The following is a 15127-nucleotide window of genomic DNA, read 5'->3' as shown; positions in this document are numbered from 1 at the left end:
ACGTCCAACTCTGTGATCCTATGGCCTGTAGCCCACTGGGCTCCTCTGTCCATGGGGTTCTCTAAGCAAGAATACTTGAGTGGGTTACCATTTCCTCCTCCAGAGAATCTTCTGAACCCAGGGATCAAACCTGCTTCTTTCACACCTCCTGCATTGGCAGGTGGGTTCTTTACCACTAGCGCCACCTGGGAAGCACTAGTAAGGGGGTGGGCATGAGCCAAACACTTGTGTGGTCTACCTCAGAGATCTCCTTTCCTGGAGGCAGGCTAAAGCAGCAAGCAGGAACTCAGGTTGATAAAGATGCCAAACACTGGCTTTGGCTATCCTGGTTGGGACGGTGGGCAGCGTTTTGGGGTGAAGCTCCTATAGCCCTGGGCTGTCGGGAAGAGATGAGACGCAGCTCCTGGAGTCAACCCCACCCCTCCCCAGAGGCCCTGTAGGGTCCGGCTCTGCTGAGCACCCACCTTTATCACCTTTGAACATACCGGGTTCCATCCTGCTCCAGGGCCTTTACACCGGCTATGCTGCTGCCCAGATACAGGTCTGTCTGCTTGCTGCACGACCAGACCTCTGTGGTCACTGCGGGCTCAGCACAGTCCCCAGTGAGGTCCCATCAGGGTCCCCCATTGCAGATGAGGCGGCAGAATTGAGAGGTGGGGCAAGGAGCACACCTAGCGGTGAACTCCGGAGTCTGACCAGGCACCCTGAGCACAAGGCCCCGCTAGGCCAGGTCTGTTTCCCACTCGGCACAGAGGGTCTGCTGTGGCCTGGGAGCAGACGGGCCCCCTCTAGTCCCGGCTTGGCCACATCCACTGTCCTCTGTGACCCTGGACGTGGCACAAAAGGCCTCTGGCTCAGCCCCAAGTGACGCTAAAAGAAGGTTCCAGAACGAGCAGGGAGCGGGGTGGGAGGCTTTTATTTCACTGTGTGTGGGTGGAAGGGGCCTGGAGAGAGGGCAGCAGGCAGGGCAGGAGGGGCTGGAGGGTGGAAAGGGGCTGGGCAGGGGGAGGGCTGCCCCCAGGCCTGTTGGGAAGAGGATACTGGGACTGATCCCTGCTGGGACCTCACCCCAGGGGTGGGGTGGGAATCGGGTCTGGAGCAATGAGGGCCCCTTGCTCCGGGCTGGATGTGAGGTCAGGGCCCTGCCTTGCTTTCCTCCAATAGGGCTCAGTCCCTCCTGCTCGCGGGGCCATGTGACCCCCAAACCTCACTGCCCCCGCCCCAGAGGAGGGGGCTAGGCCAGTTAGGGCAGTGGACAGGGAGCCTGGGGGTGTTAGGGAGCACAGGGTGGGGGTCCACGGTGAGTGGAGGGGATGGTGGCCACCTGGGCGGTCAGTTCCTGGCAGCAATGACCACAGAGAGAGCCACGCCCCCCAAGGCGACAGCAGTTGCCCCAAACAGCCACTTCCATGGGATGGACTGTGGATAAAGGAGAGGGAGAAGAAGGCTAGACAGTGGTCAAGACAGATGGCTTGCACCTCAGCTAAAAACTACGGTCCCAACGGGCCTCCCAGGAAACCACTGCCTGAAAATGCCTTGCCTGCCTCTTGGAAAACTCCTACACCTGCATCAAAACTCAAGCCAAGTCTCCCCTCCTCTGGTACACCTCCCCTTCCCCTCTGAAGGGAGCCAGCACTCCTCTGCCCGAGCCCTCCTGATTGTGTTGTATCTTCTGCTCTGGCTCTGATCACACAGTGCTGGGGATTCTCTATGTCCATGTCCCAAGCATGATCCAGCATGACCCAGTTCAGGAAGACACTGATGTTGCAAAATGAAGAAACTCCCTCTGCATGGTGTACCCTGCACACAGCCCTCCTCTGGGAGCTTCCCTGTGCCTGCCCGCCCCTGCTCACCCAGGCACCCTTGCCAGGACACTTGGCAGGCAGCCGGCTGGGGTTGCCCAGCATCTTCCGGTACAGGGCGGTCTCCGTGCTCCTCTGGGCCGCATGCTTCTTCACCAGCTTCGAGAGCTCTGCGTGGATCGTCTGTGAGAGAAGGGTGTTTGTGAGAGCAGGGGCAACCACTGCTGCTAGCAGCCTGCCTCCCTGGGGTCCAGGGCTCGTTGAGGCTGGAACCACTGGGACGTGGGAGCTGTCTACTACTCTTCAAGCATTAGCAAAGTGGGGGGTGCTGTCTGCATCCTCCGAGGAAGCCAGAAGATGAGGTGGAGCAAGGGTGGCCAGAAGAAGGTTTCCGAGAAGAAATATTCTGAGAAAGAAGCTGAAAACACTGACACTGGCCAGGCTGGCAGTGCCCTTGACCTCTGGAACCCCTGCTGAGGGTGAGAGCCCAGACTGGCTCTGCAGAGGTCAAAAAGGGTCTCAGCAGGCAGGCTGGGGCCCTTCAGTCATGTACCCCCTGCTACTGCCCAGACAGAAACTCTATAGGGGAGAGCCACAGCAAGAAAGATAAGGGGCAGACCACAAGAGGAACTTACCGACAGGTCAGCATGGCAAGTCTCAGGGTGCCCCCATTCTGCTCACCTTGTTGGAAGGTTCCAGCTTCAGGGCTGCTCTCAAGATGGGGATGGCCTCACTATACTCGCCTTGCTGGGCCAGCACCTGCGGGAGCAAGTGGGGAGTTATCACTTGGACCCAAGCTGGGCCACCTTCTCCTTCAAGAGACCCAGCCCTGCCAGGCTCCCGGTCATCTGACTAGTTCCAAATCTATCTCCAGCAACTGCCCCAGGGCTCCAGTCACCCCTACACTGCTCCCCGGAGCCCTCAACTACCTGAGCGGCCCGCCAGGCTTGGTGCCCCTTCCCATGAATGTTGGTTTCACCGTGGGCAAGCGCCCAGGCACTGCTCTCTCCTCCCTCACCACCTTGGCTGACTCGAGAAGCCAACCGGATGCTGCCAAAGCTTTGGCCACATAGAATGGTTCAGAGCCAGGCGTGTGACTCAAGCCAGCCAATGAGATCCAGCCAGAACTACGCTGGGAGCACTGGGAGGCCAGTTGCTTAGTGGAAAGGATGGACACCTGGCACTTTTGGCAGAGCAGGAGGGAGCATCTGGAGAGAGGGGTGTGCCTGAGAAATGAACCCAGCAGGCAGACACAGGTATCTCCACAACACTGCTAACACCTGGATCCAGCCGCGACTGAAGCCAGCTAGGCCTGAAACTTGGCAGTTCCACAAGCCATCGATGCCTTCTGCTTGAATCTGAGTGGGTTTCCATCACCTTCGACCAGCAGACCCAAACAGGTGTGAGGCTACAAGAACAAACAGTCTCATTTCCCACAAGAGGATTCTTTTAAACCCTGAAAAACAGGGACAGAATCTTTTCTCTCCTCACGTTTCTATACCCAGAAAGTACTTTAAAAACGCTGGCTGGCCTGCTCAGTAAAAGTGAAGTCGCTCAGTCGTGTCCAACTCTTTGCAACCCCATGGACTGTAGCCTACTAGGCTCCTCCGTCCACGGGATTTTCGAGGCAAGAGTACTAGAGTGGGTTGCCCTTTCCTTCTCCAGGTCTCTGACAAACCCACTAAGTGACCCAGCATTTGCTTATGCCTAGTTTCCTCAGTTTACTGCTAAGAAATACTGAAGGCACCCCCTCTCCCAGCAGAAGATGAACAGAGATAGAGACAAAAGCAATCAGGTCAGGTCCACTCAGGCCAAGCTCCCCGCCATGCTCCACCTGCACTTACTCAGCACCTACTGTGTGCCTGGCTCTATTTGCAGCACTAGAGATGTAGCAGTGAATGAGACATACAAAGGGCTTCCCAGATGGCCCAATGGTAAAGAATCCCCCTGCAATGCAGGAGCCACAGGAGACGCAGGTTCAATTCCTAGGTCAGGAAGATCCCCTGAAGGAGGGCATGGCAACCCACTCCAGTATTCTTTTGCCTGGAGAATCCCAAGGACAGGGGAGCCTGGTGGGCTATAGTCCATAGGGTCACAAAGAGTCGAACACGACTGAAGCGACTTAGCACGCACGCATACAACATACAAAATCCCCGCCTTCTGGGAAGGGAAATGGACAAGAGGTATGACACCTCCCATGCTGACAGTAACACGGGACACAGGAAGACAGGGCAGAGGGGTTGTAGGGAGGCCTTCCTGAGGAGGTGACATCACAGCAAAGGCTTTAAGGAGATGAGGGAAGGACTCATGGGAGTAAATAGGGTATGGACAGCCCATGCAAAGGCACTGGGGCAGCAGCAGACCTAGCCCAGTAACAACCAAGAGTAGACTGGAAGGTGACGGCAGGGCGAAAGACCAGATGGCTTACAGCCTTGAAGTCCGTGAGAAGAACACAGCTTTTACTGAGGGAAATGGCAGTCACAAAGAGTTATATGCGAGGAACAATTACGGATGGGCCAGGTGGCAGTGCCGGGGAACAGAGGGAACCTAAGACCCAGGGCTCGGCTCAAACATGGCCTCAGTCAAGGAACTGCTGTGACCCAAGCCACATCCGTGCACGTATCTGAACCTCAGTTTTCCCATCTGTACCCCGGGGAACTTGGTTGGCTGATGCTTACGCCCTTCTCAAGTCTGGGGTGGGAGACCAGCCTCACTGCCCTGGGATCGGGAGCCAGCCTGCCCGCTGGGAGCCTGCGAACTGCAGCTCACCTTGCCCTTGCGGAAGAGAGCCTTGATGTTGTCAGGCTGGTGCTCCAGCACGAGGCTGCAGGAGCGCAGCGCTGCGCGGTAGTGATCCAGCTTCAGCTGCGAGGCCGCCAGGTTGTTCAGACACTTCACCTTCAGCTGCAGGAGCTGCTCCTCCTCCTCGAATGTCATGTCCACTGAGGGGGACAGCACGCAGCCACAGCTACTGTGATCATGCCTCCAGCCCTCCCCCCAGCCATCCAGCTGCAGAGGGACTAAGCGACCCAGGCCAGGCCCACTCCTCCGCACCTGGTGGTGGAGGAGACTTAGGGGAAGGGTCTCTGAGTGTCCCAGTGACAGGAGGCAGGGATTTCGAAGCTCCCAATGCCGTGGGATCTCTACCACCTACTCCTTGAGGGGACTCAGGCCTCTCTGGCCTCAGCTTTCCCATCCTAACACAGGCCAAGACCAGCACCATCCTCAGGGCACTCCTGAGGAGTCTACAAAATGGAGCCTAAGTGAACAAGGGCCTGATCACGGGACACGTGGATTGACAATGTCTGCAGTCAACCACATTTTAAACATCTGTCTGCACTCCATAACATTCCACTGACCTGGGATATAAGTCTAGAGATACCTAAGGAGGCTTAGTCACCCAGGTGGCTCAGTGGTTAAGAATCTGCCTGCCAAGCAGGAGATGCAGGTTCGATTCTTGGCTCGGGAAGATCCCCTGGAGAAGGAAATGGCAACCCATTCCAGTATTCTTGCCTAGGAAATTCCATGGACAGAGGAGCCTGGTGGGCCACAGTCTATGGGGTCGCAAAAGAGTTGGCCACAACTGAGGGACTAAACCTCCACCACCAGTGATATCTATAGGCTAGGCATAGTTGAACATCTACCCAGATTCTAGAATTTTCTAGAACATTTTGAATCTGGGGCCCTCTGTGGCTTGACGTTTCTAGCACTAGTGGGGATGGCTCTGCAGGGAGGTGCTGGGATTTGACCTGGTGGTCACCTTTGGCACTGGAAGTGATGGCCTTGATGGCGAGGTCGTAGGAGTTGGCAGCCAGCACGAAGTCGGCCCGCTGATAGTGAGCATTGCCACACTCCCGCTTCCGGTTGGCCAGGGCCACACGCTCCTGCCCCGTGAGCATCTCCAGGTCAGGCCCATCCACAGCAGTCTTCAGAGTCACCTCCAAGCACAGGGCCGCATGTGGGGGGATGTATGGGCTCCTGCTGGGGGATGGGGTGGGGATAGCACTCAGACCCAGCGGCCGCCGTGACTGAACCCCCAGGCACACTGGGTTGGCTCAGGAGCGGGCGGGAAAGAGCTGTCACCCCATCCTCAGTAAAACACAAGGAAAGTTAACTATTGCGCCCCTTGAGCTCCGTGACCTGGGGCAGGAGTTCCCCTCCCTGAGCCTCAGACTCCTTTTCTATAAAGTGTGCAGGCAGATGGGATGAGATGGGGGAACAACCTGTCCCACCCACTCCTGTATCCCCACAGGGACCCCTGTAAGCAGCAGGTTCTCACCTGCCCTGGGGGCCATAGCAGTACTTGGAGTCAGCAGTGACCATAGCCGTCTCCCCCACGTCCATGAGCGGGACACTGAGATCCAGGGCCTGGGAGGGTGGGGGGAGCAGAACTAGTGGAGTGGGTCGAGGCGCAGCACAGCAGTGCCTGCACACCCCACCACGACCAGCGCATCCCCCAGCTCACCCCCACCCCGCCCCTCTTCTCACCTGGATGACGTCGCAGTCGCCCAGGGTGAACACCAGCTCCGGCTCCTCCTGTACCCGCGTGCCATTCTCCAGCGACGTCTGCAGCCGCACGGTGACCACCTGGCCCTTGGTCGGGCGGCTGGAGCCCGGTGGGCCTGGAACCAGCGTCTTCTTCCTCAACAGCCCATTCCCTGCCAAGGAGAGGGAACAAACAGCCTGTCACCAAGCAGCTCAGACGAGTGGCTGCCCCCTGGGCAAACTCTCCCCTCACCGGCAGCTCTGCCTCTCCTGGCGGGGCACAGCACCAGGGCACAAGCTGAGTTTTCAGTGGCCCCTCTCCCACTGACTGGGCAGGTGACACCATGCCTCTGGGCCCCAGTGTCCCTGGCTGGACACTGGGCATGAAAGTATTGATTTGGGGACTGACAATACTGGCCCTGGGATGGGCTCAGTGAATGCTGGCTGGTCTGTTATCTTAAGAAAATCAAGCGGGGGCGGGGGAGGGGACATCCCTGTAGGTCCAGTGGTTAAGAATCCACCTTCCAATGCAGGGTTTGATCCCTGGTTGGGGAGCTAAGATCCTACATGCTTCGGGGCAGCGAAGCCCATGGACTGCCACTGCTGAGCCGGCTCACCACAGCTAGAGCAGCTCACACTCCACGACAAAGAAGAATCTGTGCACAGCAGTGAAGATCGAGCACAGCCAAAAATTAAGAATGAATAAACGAGGCTTCCCTGGTGGCTCAGTGGTAAAGAATCCACCTGCCAATGCAGGAAATATGGGCTCAATCCCTGATCTGGGAAGATCCCACATGCCACAAAGCAAGTAAGCCCGTGCGCCACAACTATTGAGCCTGTGCTCTAGAGCCCGGGAGCTGTAACTGCTGAAGCCTGTGCTCAGCAACAAGAGAAGCCAGAACAATGAGAAGCCCACACACTAAAACGGGAGTAGCCCCTGCTCGCCAAAACTAGAGTAAAGCCAGAGCAGCCATGAAGACCCAGCACAGCCAAAAACAAATTAATTAAAAAGAAAACTTCGGTATAAAAAGAAATCTAGTTAATTGTTAAATTAAAAATAATTTTTAAAAAGAAAATGGAGTTCCCTGGTGGCCTAATGGTTAGGATTCTGCACTTTCACTGCTGGGGCCCAGGTTCAATCCCTCGTCAGGGAACTGAGATCCCACAAGCGGCCAAAAGAAAAGGAGAAGAAGAAAAAATGTCTCGGCTCAGTGAGGGCAAAGGGCTGAGAAAAGCCCTCCTGCCTATCACAATCAAGGCAGCAGGGATGCCCAGAAAAGAGACTCTGGAGCACTACCCTGTCCCCTCTCCTTTGGTTCCAATCTCAGCCCTGAGACATCTGGGTCTCAGTTTACCCAGCCATGAAATGGGGTGGCTGGGGCTTCTCCTGGTGACACCCAGTGAGTAGCCTGCTTGGTTAGTAGAGTACCTGTGATGCCAGGAGTGTGTCCCGACTAAAGCACCACATCACACGGAAAGACCTAAAAGCAAAAGTAACCCCTAGTTCCCCCCTCCAGCCACCAAGGAGACCACTGTGTTCCTCCCCATACCCCAAACAATTTTAGGGATGGCCAGATGGCCACAGCCAACACCTACTGAGTACCAGGCACAAGGCCCCAGACCCTCACAAAGCCACTCAAGGAGCCCCCACAATGACGACACCCACAGTCATTACAACCGCCGGGGTGATAGAGGGCTTATACCTATGGGGCACAAGAGACTGACGGCCTGCGGCCACCCAGTGCACAAGAAGCACCTGTATTCTGTAAGACCCCACGTCTGGAAAACACTGCCGTGAGTCTGAGTAGACCCCAGTCTAAAGATAAAGGGCAGGGAGATCTATTCATATTGTGGAATATTCTAGAGTGTTCCAATTTTCTGCAGTGCTCCCACACTTATACCTGCTCCTGCATCCAGTTTCAGAATCACTTATCCAGTGGATGCCGAGGGATCCCGTGTCTTGAGGCTTCTGGACACTAATAGTGGATATATTGGTAGGATCTCAACTAGGCATTGTCTCTTGCCCAGGGAAACTCTGGGTAAATCACAGCTTCTCTCGAGGCCTGTTTCCTTGACTAGAAGCCTGAATTCTGGCCTCAGAGAGTGGCTGGCTCGAATATAAACAAACAGAGCCACCTTCATGCTCATAGAGGGAGCAGGGCAGTCCTTCCCGTCAGTAGAGAAGAACTTCCCAAACTTTAACAGAGCCAAGGGGGCTGTGCAACCTTGGACAAGTGCCTTCACCTCTCTGAGCCTGTTTCCCTAACTGTCAAACAGGGATATGGTAGGAATTACATCACAGGGTTGCTGTGAGGATAAAATTAGAGGATGCACAGGCCTGGCACGGAACCACTGCTTAGTAAACATCACCTGGTGTTTGTTTTTTTAGGCATACTAAAGTCTGTATCTGTAGTGGAGTTGAAATCAGTACCAGCTTGGTTTTACTGGTGTCTGTATCGTTGGATCATTAACAGTGATAGCAGCGATGTGCCATCATTTGTGTGGACATCAGCATTACTTGGTGTTCTCGGTAGCAGAACTAGCAGTACTGTTTATTTTCCAGAGTTGTTGTGATGGAGTGGAGGTGGAGGGTGCGGCACATATGGGTTCTCCTAGTTTCCCTCTTCCAGGGCTTTTCTCAACACTGAGCACACTACTGAAGACTATGAATGGGATGTTCCACAGATCTATTTGACCTTAGAACACAGTTTTGGGGGGCGTGGGTCAGGCACTGGTCAGACAAATGCCAAGAAGAGGAATGGGGGTTGAGAGCTCTGTGTGGCTCTGAGCAGGTGATTCAGCGTCTCTGAGCCCTGTTAGCAGCTCTGAGAAAGCAAGTCATGTGTGTGTGTGTGTATGTGACAGAGAGAGAGACAAGAAAAGGGCTTATAAACATGAAGTGTCTCAAGCAATTGCCTGTGGCTAGTGATCACCGTGGTTACCACGTTTTACTTCCAATCTCCTTCAGGACAGAGATGGGGAAACCCGAGGCTAAGGAGAGGAGAAGGCCTAGGCCAAGGTCACTCCCAAACCTGAGCTGTCTGGGCACCATGGGTCAACCCGAGACACCCCTGCTCCTTACCCAGGATGTCCAGCCACTCGTCGGGGGCCGGGGCGGGCTCAGGCTCGGGCTCCATGGCGGCCAGGAACTCTCGGGCCAGGGCCCCGGGCTGCTCAGCCTCCTCCAGTGGGGGCTGCCCCACATCCTCAAGTGGCGGCAGTTCACTCAGGTCCTCCTCTTCCTCCTCCTCGCCCTCAGCGTCTTCCACCCCGTCCAGCACCTCGAAGTCCTCAAGTGGTGGGACCCCAGCAGGTGGCGGAGCAGTGGGCTCAGGGTCTGCAGCAGAGGGCTCAGCACAGGATGCCATGCTGCTGGGGGGATGGGAACTGGCCCTGGTGGGGGGAATGGATGGGGGTAAGAATCCCACCACACCCCTCAAATCTCCTCTGCCTCCATTCCCCACAGTGCCCATCACTTGCTGTGTGACTCAGGGGCTCCAGGCCTTAGTTTCCTCATCTGTACAGTGGGTAGAGTAACAATCCTGGTTTGTTCCAAGGATTTAACAACCCACTCACCAAACCCTGGCATCAGGTTCAAACAGCGGTAGCTATTATTAGAGTTAATTATTATTTAATCTTTATAAACACTCTGGGAAGTAGAGAACATCCCCTTGCAGAAAAGGAAATTCAGGCCCAGAGTGGCAAAGCCATTTGCCCAAGGTCACAGAGCAAGGCAACCACAGGATGCAGGATTTGGAACCTGGGGCTTTATCTGCCCAGAGTGGGTGCTGGGATTTTTTTCTGGGGGACAACCCCGAGATTTTGGGGAGGCTATTTTTAGAGCCCAAGAGAAAAATAAAGTGAATCTTTACCAGGGCTCCCCACCTTCAGTTGTCCCGTCTCCTAAGGGGAGCCTCCCAGAAACCCCAAGGCAAACCACCCCCCAACACCAGGGACCGTGTCCCAAACCATTCCCTAGAGCCCCTTCTCCTCTCCTCAGGCCTTCTGACCACCTTCGAAGTAGCCTGCCCCTTAGAGAAGTGGTCGAGACCCCCACGGCTTCTTCCCTGGACCATCAAGAACTGACTCCCTCCCCTAGGCCCCAAGCTCTGGAGGTGGTAAAGCCGTCATGATAGCCCACAGCATCTCCTCCCTAACTATCACCTGCCTGCTCCTTCCGGGCTCGGGTCCCATTTTCTGAGACCCTCCCAGCCCCAACCCCCACAATCCCCTGCGCTCGCATAAATAGCCCTCCCCCCACCCCAACCACCGCCCCCAGCCCGGGCCAGCTTCCCCCACAGCTGGTCTGTCGCCCCTAAACACTTTGATCTCCCCAGACGCCCCCTTCCCAATCCCATAACACCCTACGCTCTCCAGACGCCCCCTGCCCCAGCCTGGCCCTCCGTCAACCTCCCACCCCAGTCCCCAACGCCCCACGCCTATTTGACGCCACCAGTCTGGGGCTCCCGACCCCCCGCAACCCTCGGGCACCCCTGGCCCTGCACGACTCAGCCGGCAGCGCCCCGACCCGCTGCTCTTGACCCTCCGTGGCCCCCACTCCTGGTCGCCCCCACCAGGTAGCACCCCCTCGGGCACTCCGACCCCCCGCGCCCCCCAGCTCGCCTCCCCCGCGGCCCTTCACCCCGCCTAGCAGTCGCAGCCCCCGCCGCGCCGGGCCCTGGACTAGCCCAGGCCCGGGCAGTGCTTCGGGCCGACGCGGCCCCGCTGGCGCCCCGGGACACGTGCCTCCGGCTCCGGGACCCCAGCCTGGGGTCCTGCGCCCCCCTCCCCGCCCCCAGCCGCGACCGCCGCGCCTCGGGAACCAGGCTCTGGCGCCCAGCCCCGCCCTCACCGCACCCATTGGACGCCGCCGTAGTGAATACAGCGTCCATTGGTCTGCGCGCACATCCGTCTCCGGTACAGGCACCGCCCCCTTCCTGCTTGAATCAGCGGGGCGTTCTTAAAGGGGCAGAGGCCGCCGCGCCACCCCCCGAACGGGGGCGGGAGCGGGGGAGAGGGCGAGGGCGGGAGGCGGGGTTAGGGTGGGGGTGCTGTAGATCCTAGTCAGTTCACAGGTCAGCACCGCGCAGCCTGGCCAGACTAACCGCTTGTCTGACATTCGGCTCATCTGCGAAATGGGGATAAACACCTCTTTCGACGCACTCTCACCTTGAGGGATGTTGGGAGGACAGCATTAAATGGTACTTTCTTAAGGAACTCAGGTTTGCGGGTCAGGGCAGTTCTGAGACTGCTGGATAACCCACCATGAATCCCTAGTTACTTCTGTAGATCACAGGCTCCGAGGAAGAGCGACGTGCCCAAGGGCACACGGAACCTTGGTACCCCTCCCCCACCCCACCCCACCCCCACCCCCGGCGCAACGTGGTCTGTCTAATCCCGGGAAGGTTGCCTGGTGCAAACTGGAGGAACTCAATAATGGCTAGGTTAACTGCTGAAAGAGCAGGGCCACTGGGAGGAATCCCGCCTCCCTTCCTCCCCTGCTGGAGTATGATAAGGTGCCCATGGCCCCAAGGAGAAGGTGGCAGCTTTGATTAGAAGGGTTTTCATGGCTCGTGTTTTGAAAGGAGGGGCACTTAACTCCTCCTTCACTCTATTTTTTTTTTCTTCCTGGCAGTTACCCCCTTCCAGAATGATCTTGCTAATTCTTTGGCTTCCCCCAACTCTGCTCCATTCTCCAAAGAATTTTGCCTGTTTTATCCTTACCACCTTCTTGAATGATGCTTAGGGTCTACGGGAGTTCAATAGATGAATGAGTAACTGAATTAATGAATAAATGAAACGCTGGCTTTGGAGGTAGCTAAGATTGTGGGAGGTAACTCACTTTTGGAGATAATTTGTCAGATAGGAGCTCTGAGGTCACCTCCTACTGGAAGCCCTCCCTGACCTCCCCAAGGCAAGACTAGGTGTTTTGATTGGTGCAGTCTTGGTATACTTCATTGGTGATTCTCTTCTGTCTGTGCCATCAGTTGACTTAAGACCCTCCAAATCTGGGAAGAATATATTGTCTCATTATTTTAGTCCTGAGACCTACATAGTGATAGCTCAGTCTAAAGAATCTGCCTGCAATGCAGGAGACCCAGCTTTGATTCCTGGGTCAGGAAGATTCCCCTGGAGAAAGAAGTGGCAACCCACACCAGTACTCTTGCCTAGAGAATCCCATGGACAGAGGAGCCTGGCAGGCTACAGTCCATGGTGTCGCAAGAGTCAGACACCACTTAGTAACTAAACCACCACCAAATCTGGGAAGAATATAATGTTTCTCATCGTTTTAGTCCTGAGACCTACATAGTGATAGTGCCTGGCACAAAACAGGGAGAGGTATTCAGGGAAATCATTGTGGAAGGAAGGAAGGCTGGCCAGCCAGAAGAGGTGGTAAGGTAGCAGGATTATGTGAAATTGCCTGGGAAGGAATATCAAATAAACCTTGGGCCAACCCTGGTTCTGAGGGACTTGGACTAATCTCTGCTCATCTCTGAATCTGTTTCATCTGCATAATGGAGTCATTTACCCAACCAGTCCCACCTCTGTTATAGGGGCAGAAGGAACTGTAGCAAACAACAATAATACAAAAACAATTAAAATGAACAAATATAAAGTGATAACATCAATTATGGTAATGTAATAGTGACTGACAGGTGCCACAGAGGCAAACACCTTACGTGTACTTAATCCTCAGGAAATGGCAACCCACTGCGGTATTCTTGCCTGGAAAATCCCATGGACAGAGGAGTCTGGCAGGCTACAGTCCACGGGGTCACAAAGAGTTGGACACGACTGGGCGACTTCACTTTCACTTTAGTGAAATCCTCACATCAGCCTTGTGAGCCAAATACTCTGATATTTGGAAGCCACGTCATTGGCTGTGTATAAAGCTGCAATTGTCATATTCTCCCGGTGAACTGAGCTTTTTATTATTATGACATGCCCCTCTTTATGCTTCTTGCCTTAGAGTGGACTTTGATATAAAAATCACACACCTATTCTCCATTGGTGCATGTTTTAAATGCTCCATTCTCTTCCACCTTTTACCTTCCACCTTTATGTATCCTTGTGTTATTCATGTACCCCTTGTAAGCAGCAAAGAACTGGGTTTTGCTTTTTGATTTGGTCTGCCCATCTTTGCCTTTTAACTAGGGCATTTGGTCTGTTTACACTTAATGTAATTATAGACATATTTGGACTTAAATCTGCCTTTTTATGTGTTTTTTGCCACCTAATTTTTCTCTCTCTTGTATTCTTTAAGATAGGATGTGAATGTTTTGGTAAGACTCTTTATTATCCTCATTTTTACAGAGAGAGAAACTGAGGCACGGATTAATGAAGGATAAGATGGGCCAGGTCTTTTTTACCCATTGAACTTCTCTTCCAGCCAGGCAGCCAGATATTGCACAAACAATAATGTAGATAAATATCTAATTGCAGCTTTGGTGAGCGCTGTGCAGGAAATAAAACTGAAAAAAGTAGCAGAGAAAGGTTTCCTGTCCCCAGCCTTAGGTTTCCCCCCAACCAATGTCACCATCGCTGAGCTGACTGAGCATTCCCACCCCTTCCCACCCTCTCTCTCAAATACACAAAAGAGGAAAATATTTTCTTGTCTCTACTCCACTGTGCGCAGAACATTTGGAACCAGGCAAGTCCCTTTTGGCCTCAATGTGCAGCTCCCACCCCTTCCAGGACCCTTGTAAATGTTTCCTGGCCTCCAACAAAGCCCAAGAGACCTACTGAAACGTTTCTGCAGTCTGGACCTCTTCTGCTACAGCCTGCAGACACAGTCATGGTTCTACTTTTCCCAGCAGCCATCACCCAGACTCTTCTCAGCACTGGCTGCTGTCTGACTCATGGAGTTCCAATATTCGTAAAAGATCCAATCTACATTACATGCTTTCACACCATCCTGTCTTTGTTCCTGTGATCCCTTCAGCCCTGGATGATTGTCAGCACCCAGAAAACTCCTAATCCTACCTCAAAACTCCATCCAAGAAACTTCCCAGGTGGTCCAGTGGCTAAGACTCCACATTCTGAACGCAGAGGGCCTGGGTTCAACCCCTGGTTGGGGAACTAAATCCCACATGCTACAACTAAGAGTTTGCACGCCGCAACTAAGATTCTACATGCTGCAACTAAGATTTTGCATGCTGCTCCGAAGATTGAAGATTCCATGCACTGCAGCTAAGACTTGGCAGAGCTGCTCTGGCCACCAGGCTCTCTATGGGACACAGCAGTGAGCACACGCTTGCAGGCAGGGCTCACCATCTTGGACCACCAGTGTCCCCCACAGGCCCCTGCATCTGGAGAACCTGCATACTGACCTCCCCAACCCCCAAGATCTATCCCATAAAGATGCTTGGAAATGGCTTTTTGAGACCCCAGCTAGGAAATCAGGGGAAAGATTCCTGAAGAGTCTGCCTCCTTTTTGTTCTTATTCTGAACAAAATGTGCACATTAAAGCTGCTATTTCTTTCTTTTTTTTTTTTTTAATATTTATTTGGCTACGCTGGGTCTTAGTTGCAGCATGCAGAATCTAGTTCTCTGACTAGGAATCTAACCCAGACCCCCTGCATTGGGAGCACAGAGTCTTAGCCACAGGACCACAGGGAAGTCCCAAAGCTGCCAAACAAACATTCAGATGTACCTGCTTCCTGGCCTTGAAAGTCTTCACACCCAATTCTTCAGGCTCCTCCAGCTCTGAGTCTCTCCTCCCTTTAGCCCAGCACTGTTTCCTTCAGGGCTGGGAGTGTCCGTGTTGGACTCGGCTTCATTACCCAAGGCTAGGCAGGGACTGAGTATTTTCTGGATCCTCAGAATACAGGCCAAAGCCT

At 54.5% G+C, this 15127-nt stretch overlaps 1 protein-coding gene across 4 annotated transcripts; it reads right to left on the bottom strand.

Moving 5' to 3' along the window:
• Positions 1-899: 899 nt before the first annotated feature.
• Positions 900-11195, bottom strand: FKBP8 (FKBP prolyl isomerase 8). Of its 4 annotated transcripts, none has more exons than XM_061421524.1 (9): positions 11145-11195; positions 9370-9680; positions 6291-6460; positions 6082-6170; positions 5563-5783; positions 4572-4744; positions 2484-2561; positions 1854-1985; positions 900-1419 (listed from the first exon to the last, which is right to left on the bottom strand). In XM_061421524.1, exons 1-9 carry the CDS (start codon positions 11177-11179, stop codon positions 1333-1335), a joined length of 1296 nt encoding a protein of 431 aa, XP_061277508.1. In that variant the 5' UTR covers positions 11180-11195; the 3' UTR covers positions 900-1332. The 4 variants fall into 4 exon arrangements, with proteins under 4 accessions (XP_061277508.1, XP_061277509.1, XP_061277513.1 ...); XM_061421525.1 differs by lacking the exon at positions 11145-11195 and adding an exon at positions 11034-11129; XM_061421529.1 differs by lacking the exon at positions 11145-11195 and adding an exon at positions 11034-11129 and having other exon boundaries at positions 5563-5780.
• Between the last annotated feature and the right edge of the window lie 3932 nt (positions 11196-15127).

This window comes from Bos javanicus, chromosome 7 (assembly GCF_032452875.1).
Source record: "Bos javanicus breed banteng chromosome 7, ARS-OSU_banteng_1.0, whole genome shotgun sequence".
NCBI classification, from domain to species: Eukaryota; Metazoa; Chordata; class Mammalia; order Artiodactyla; family Bovidae; genus Bos; species Bos javanicus.
This window is presented reverse-complemented; position numbering and strand designations above follow the sequence as displayed.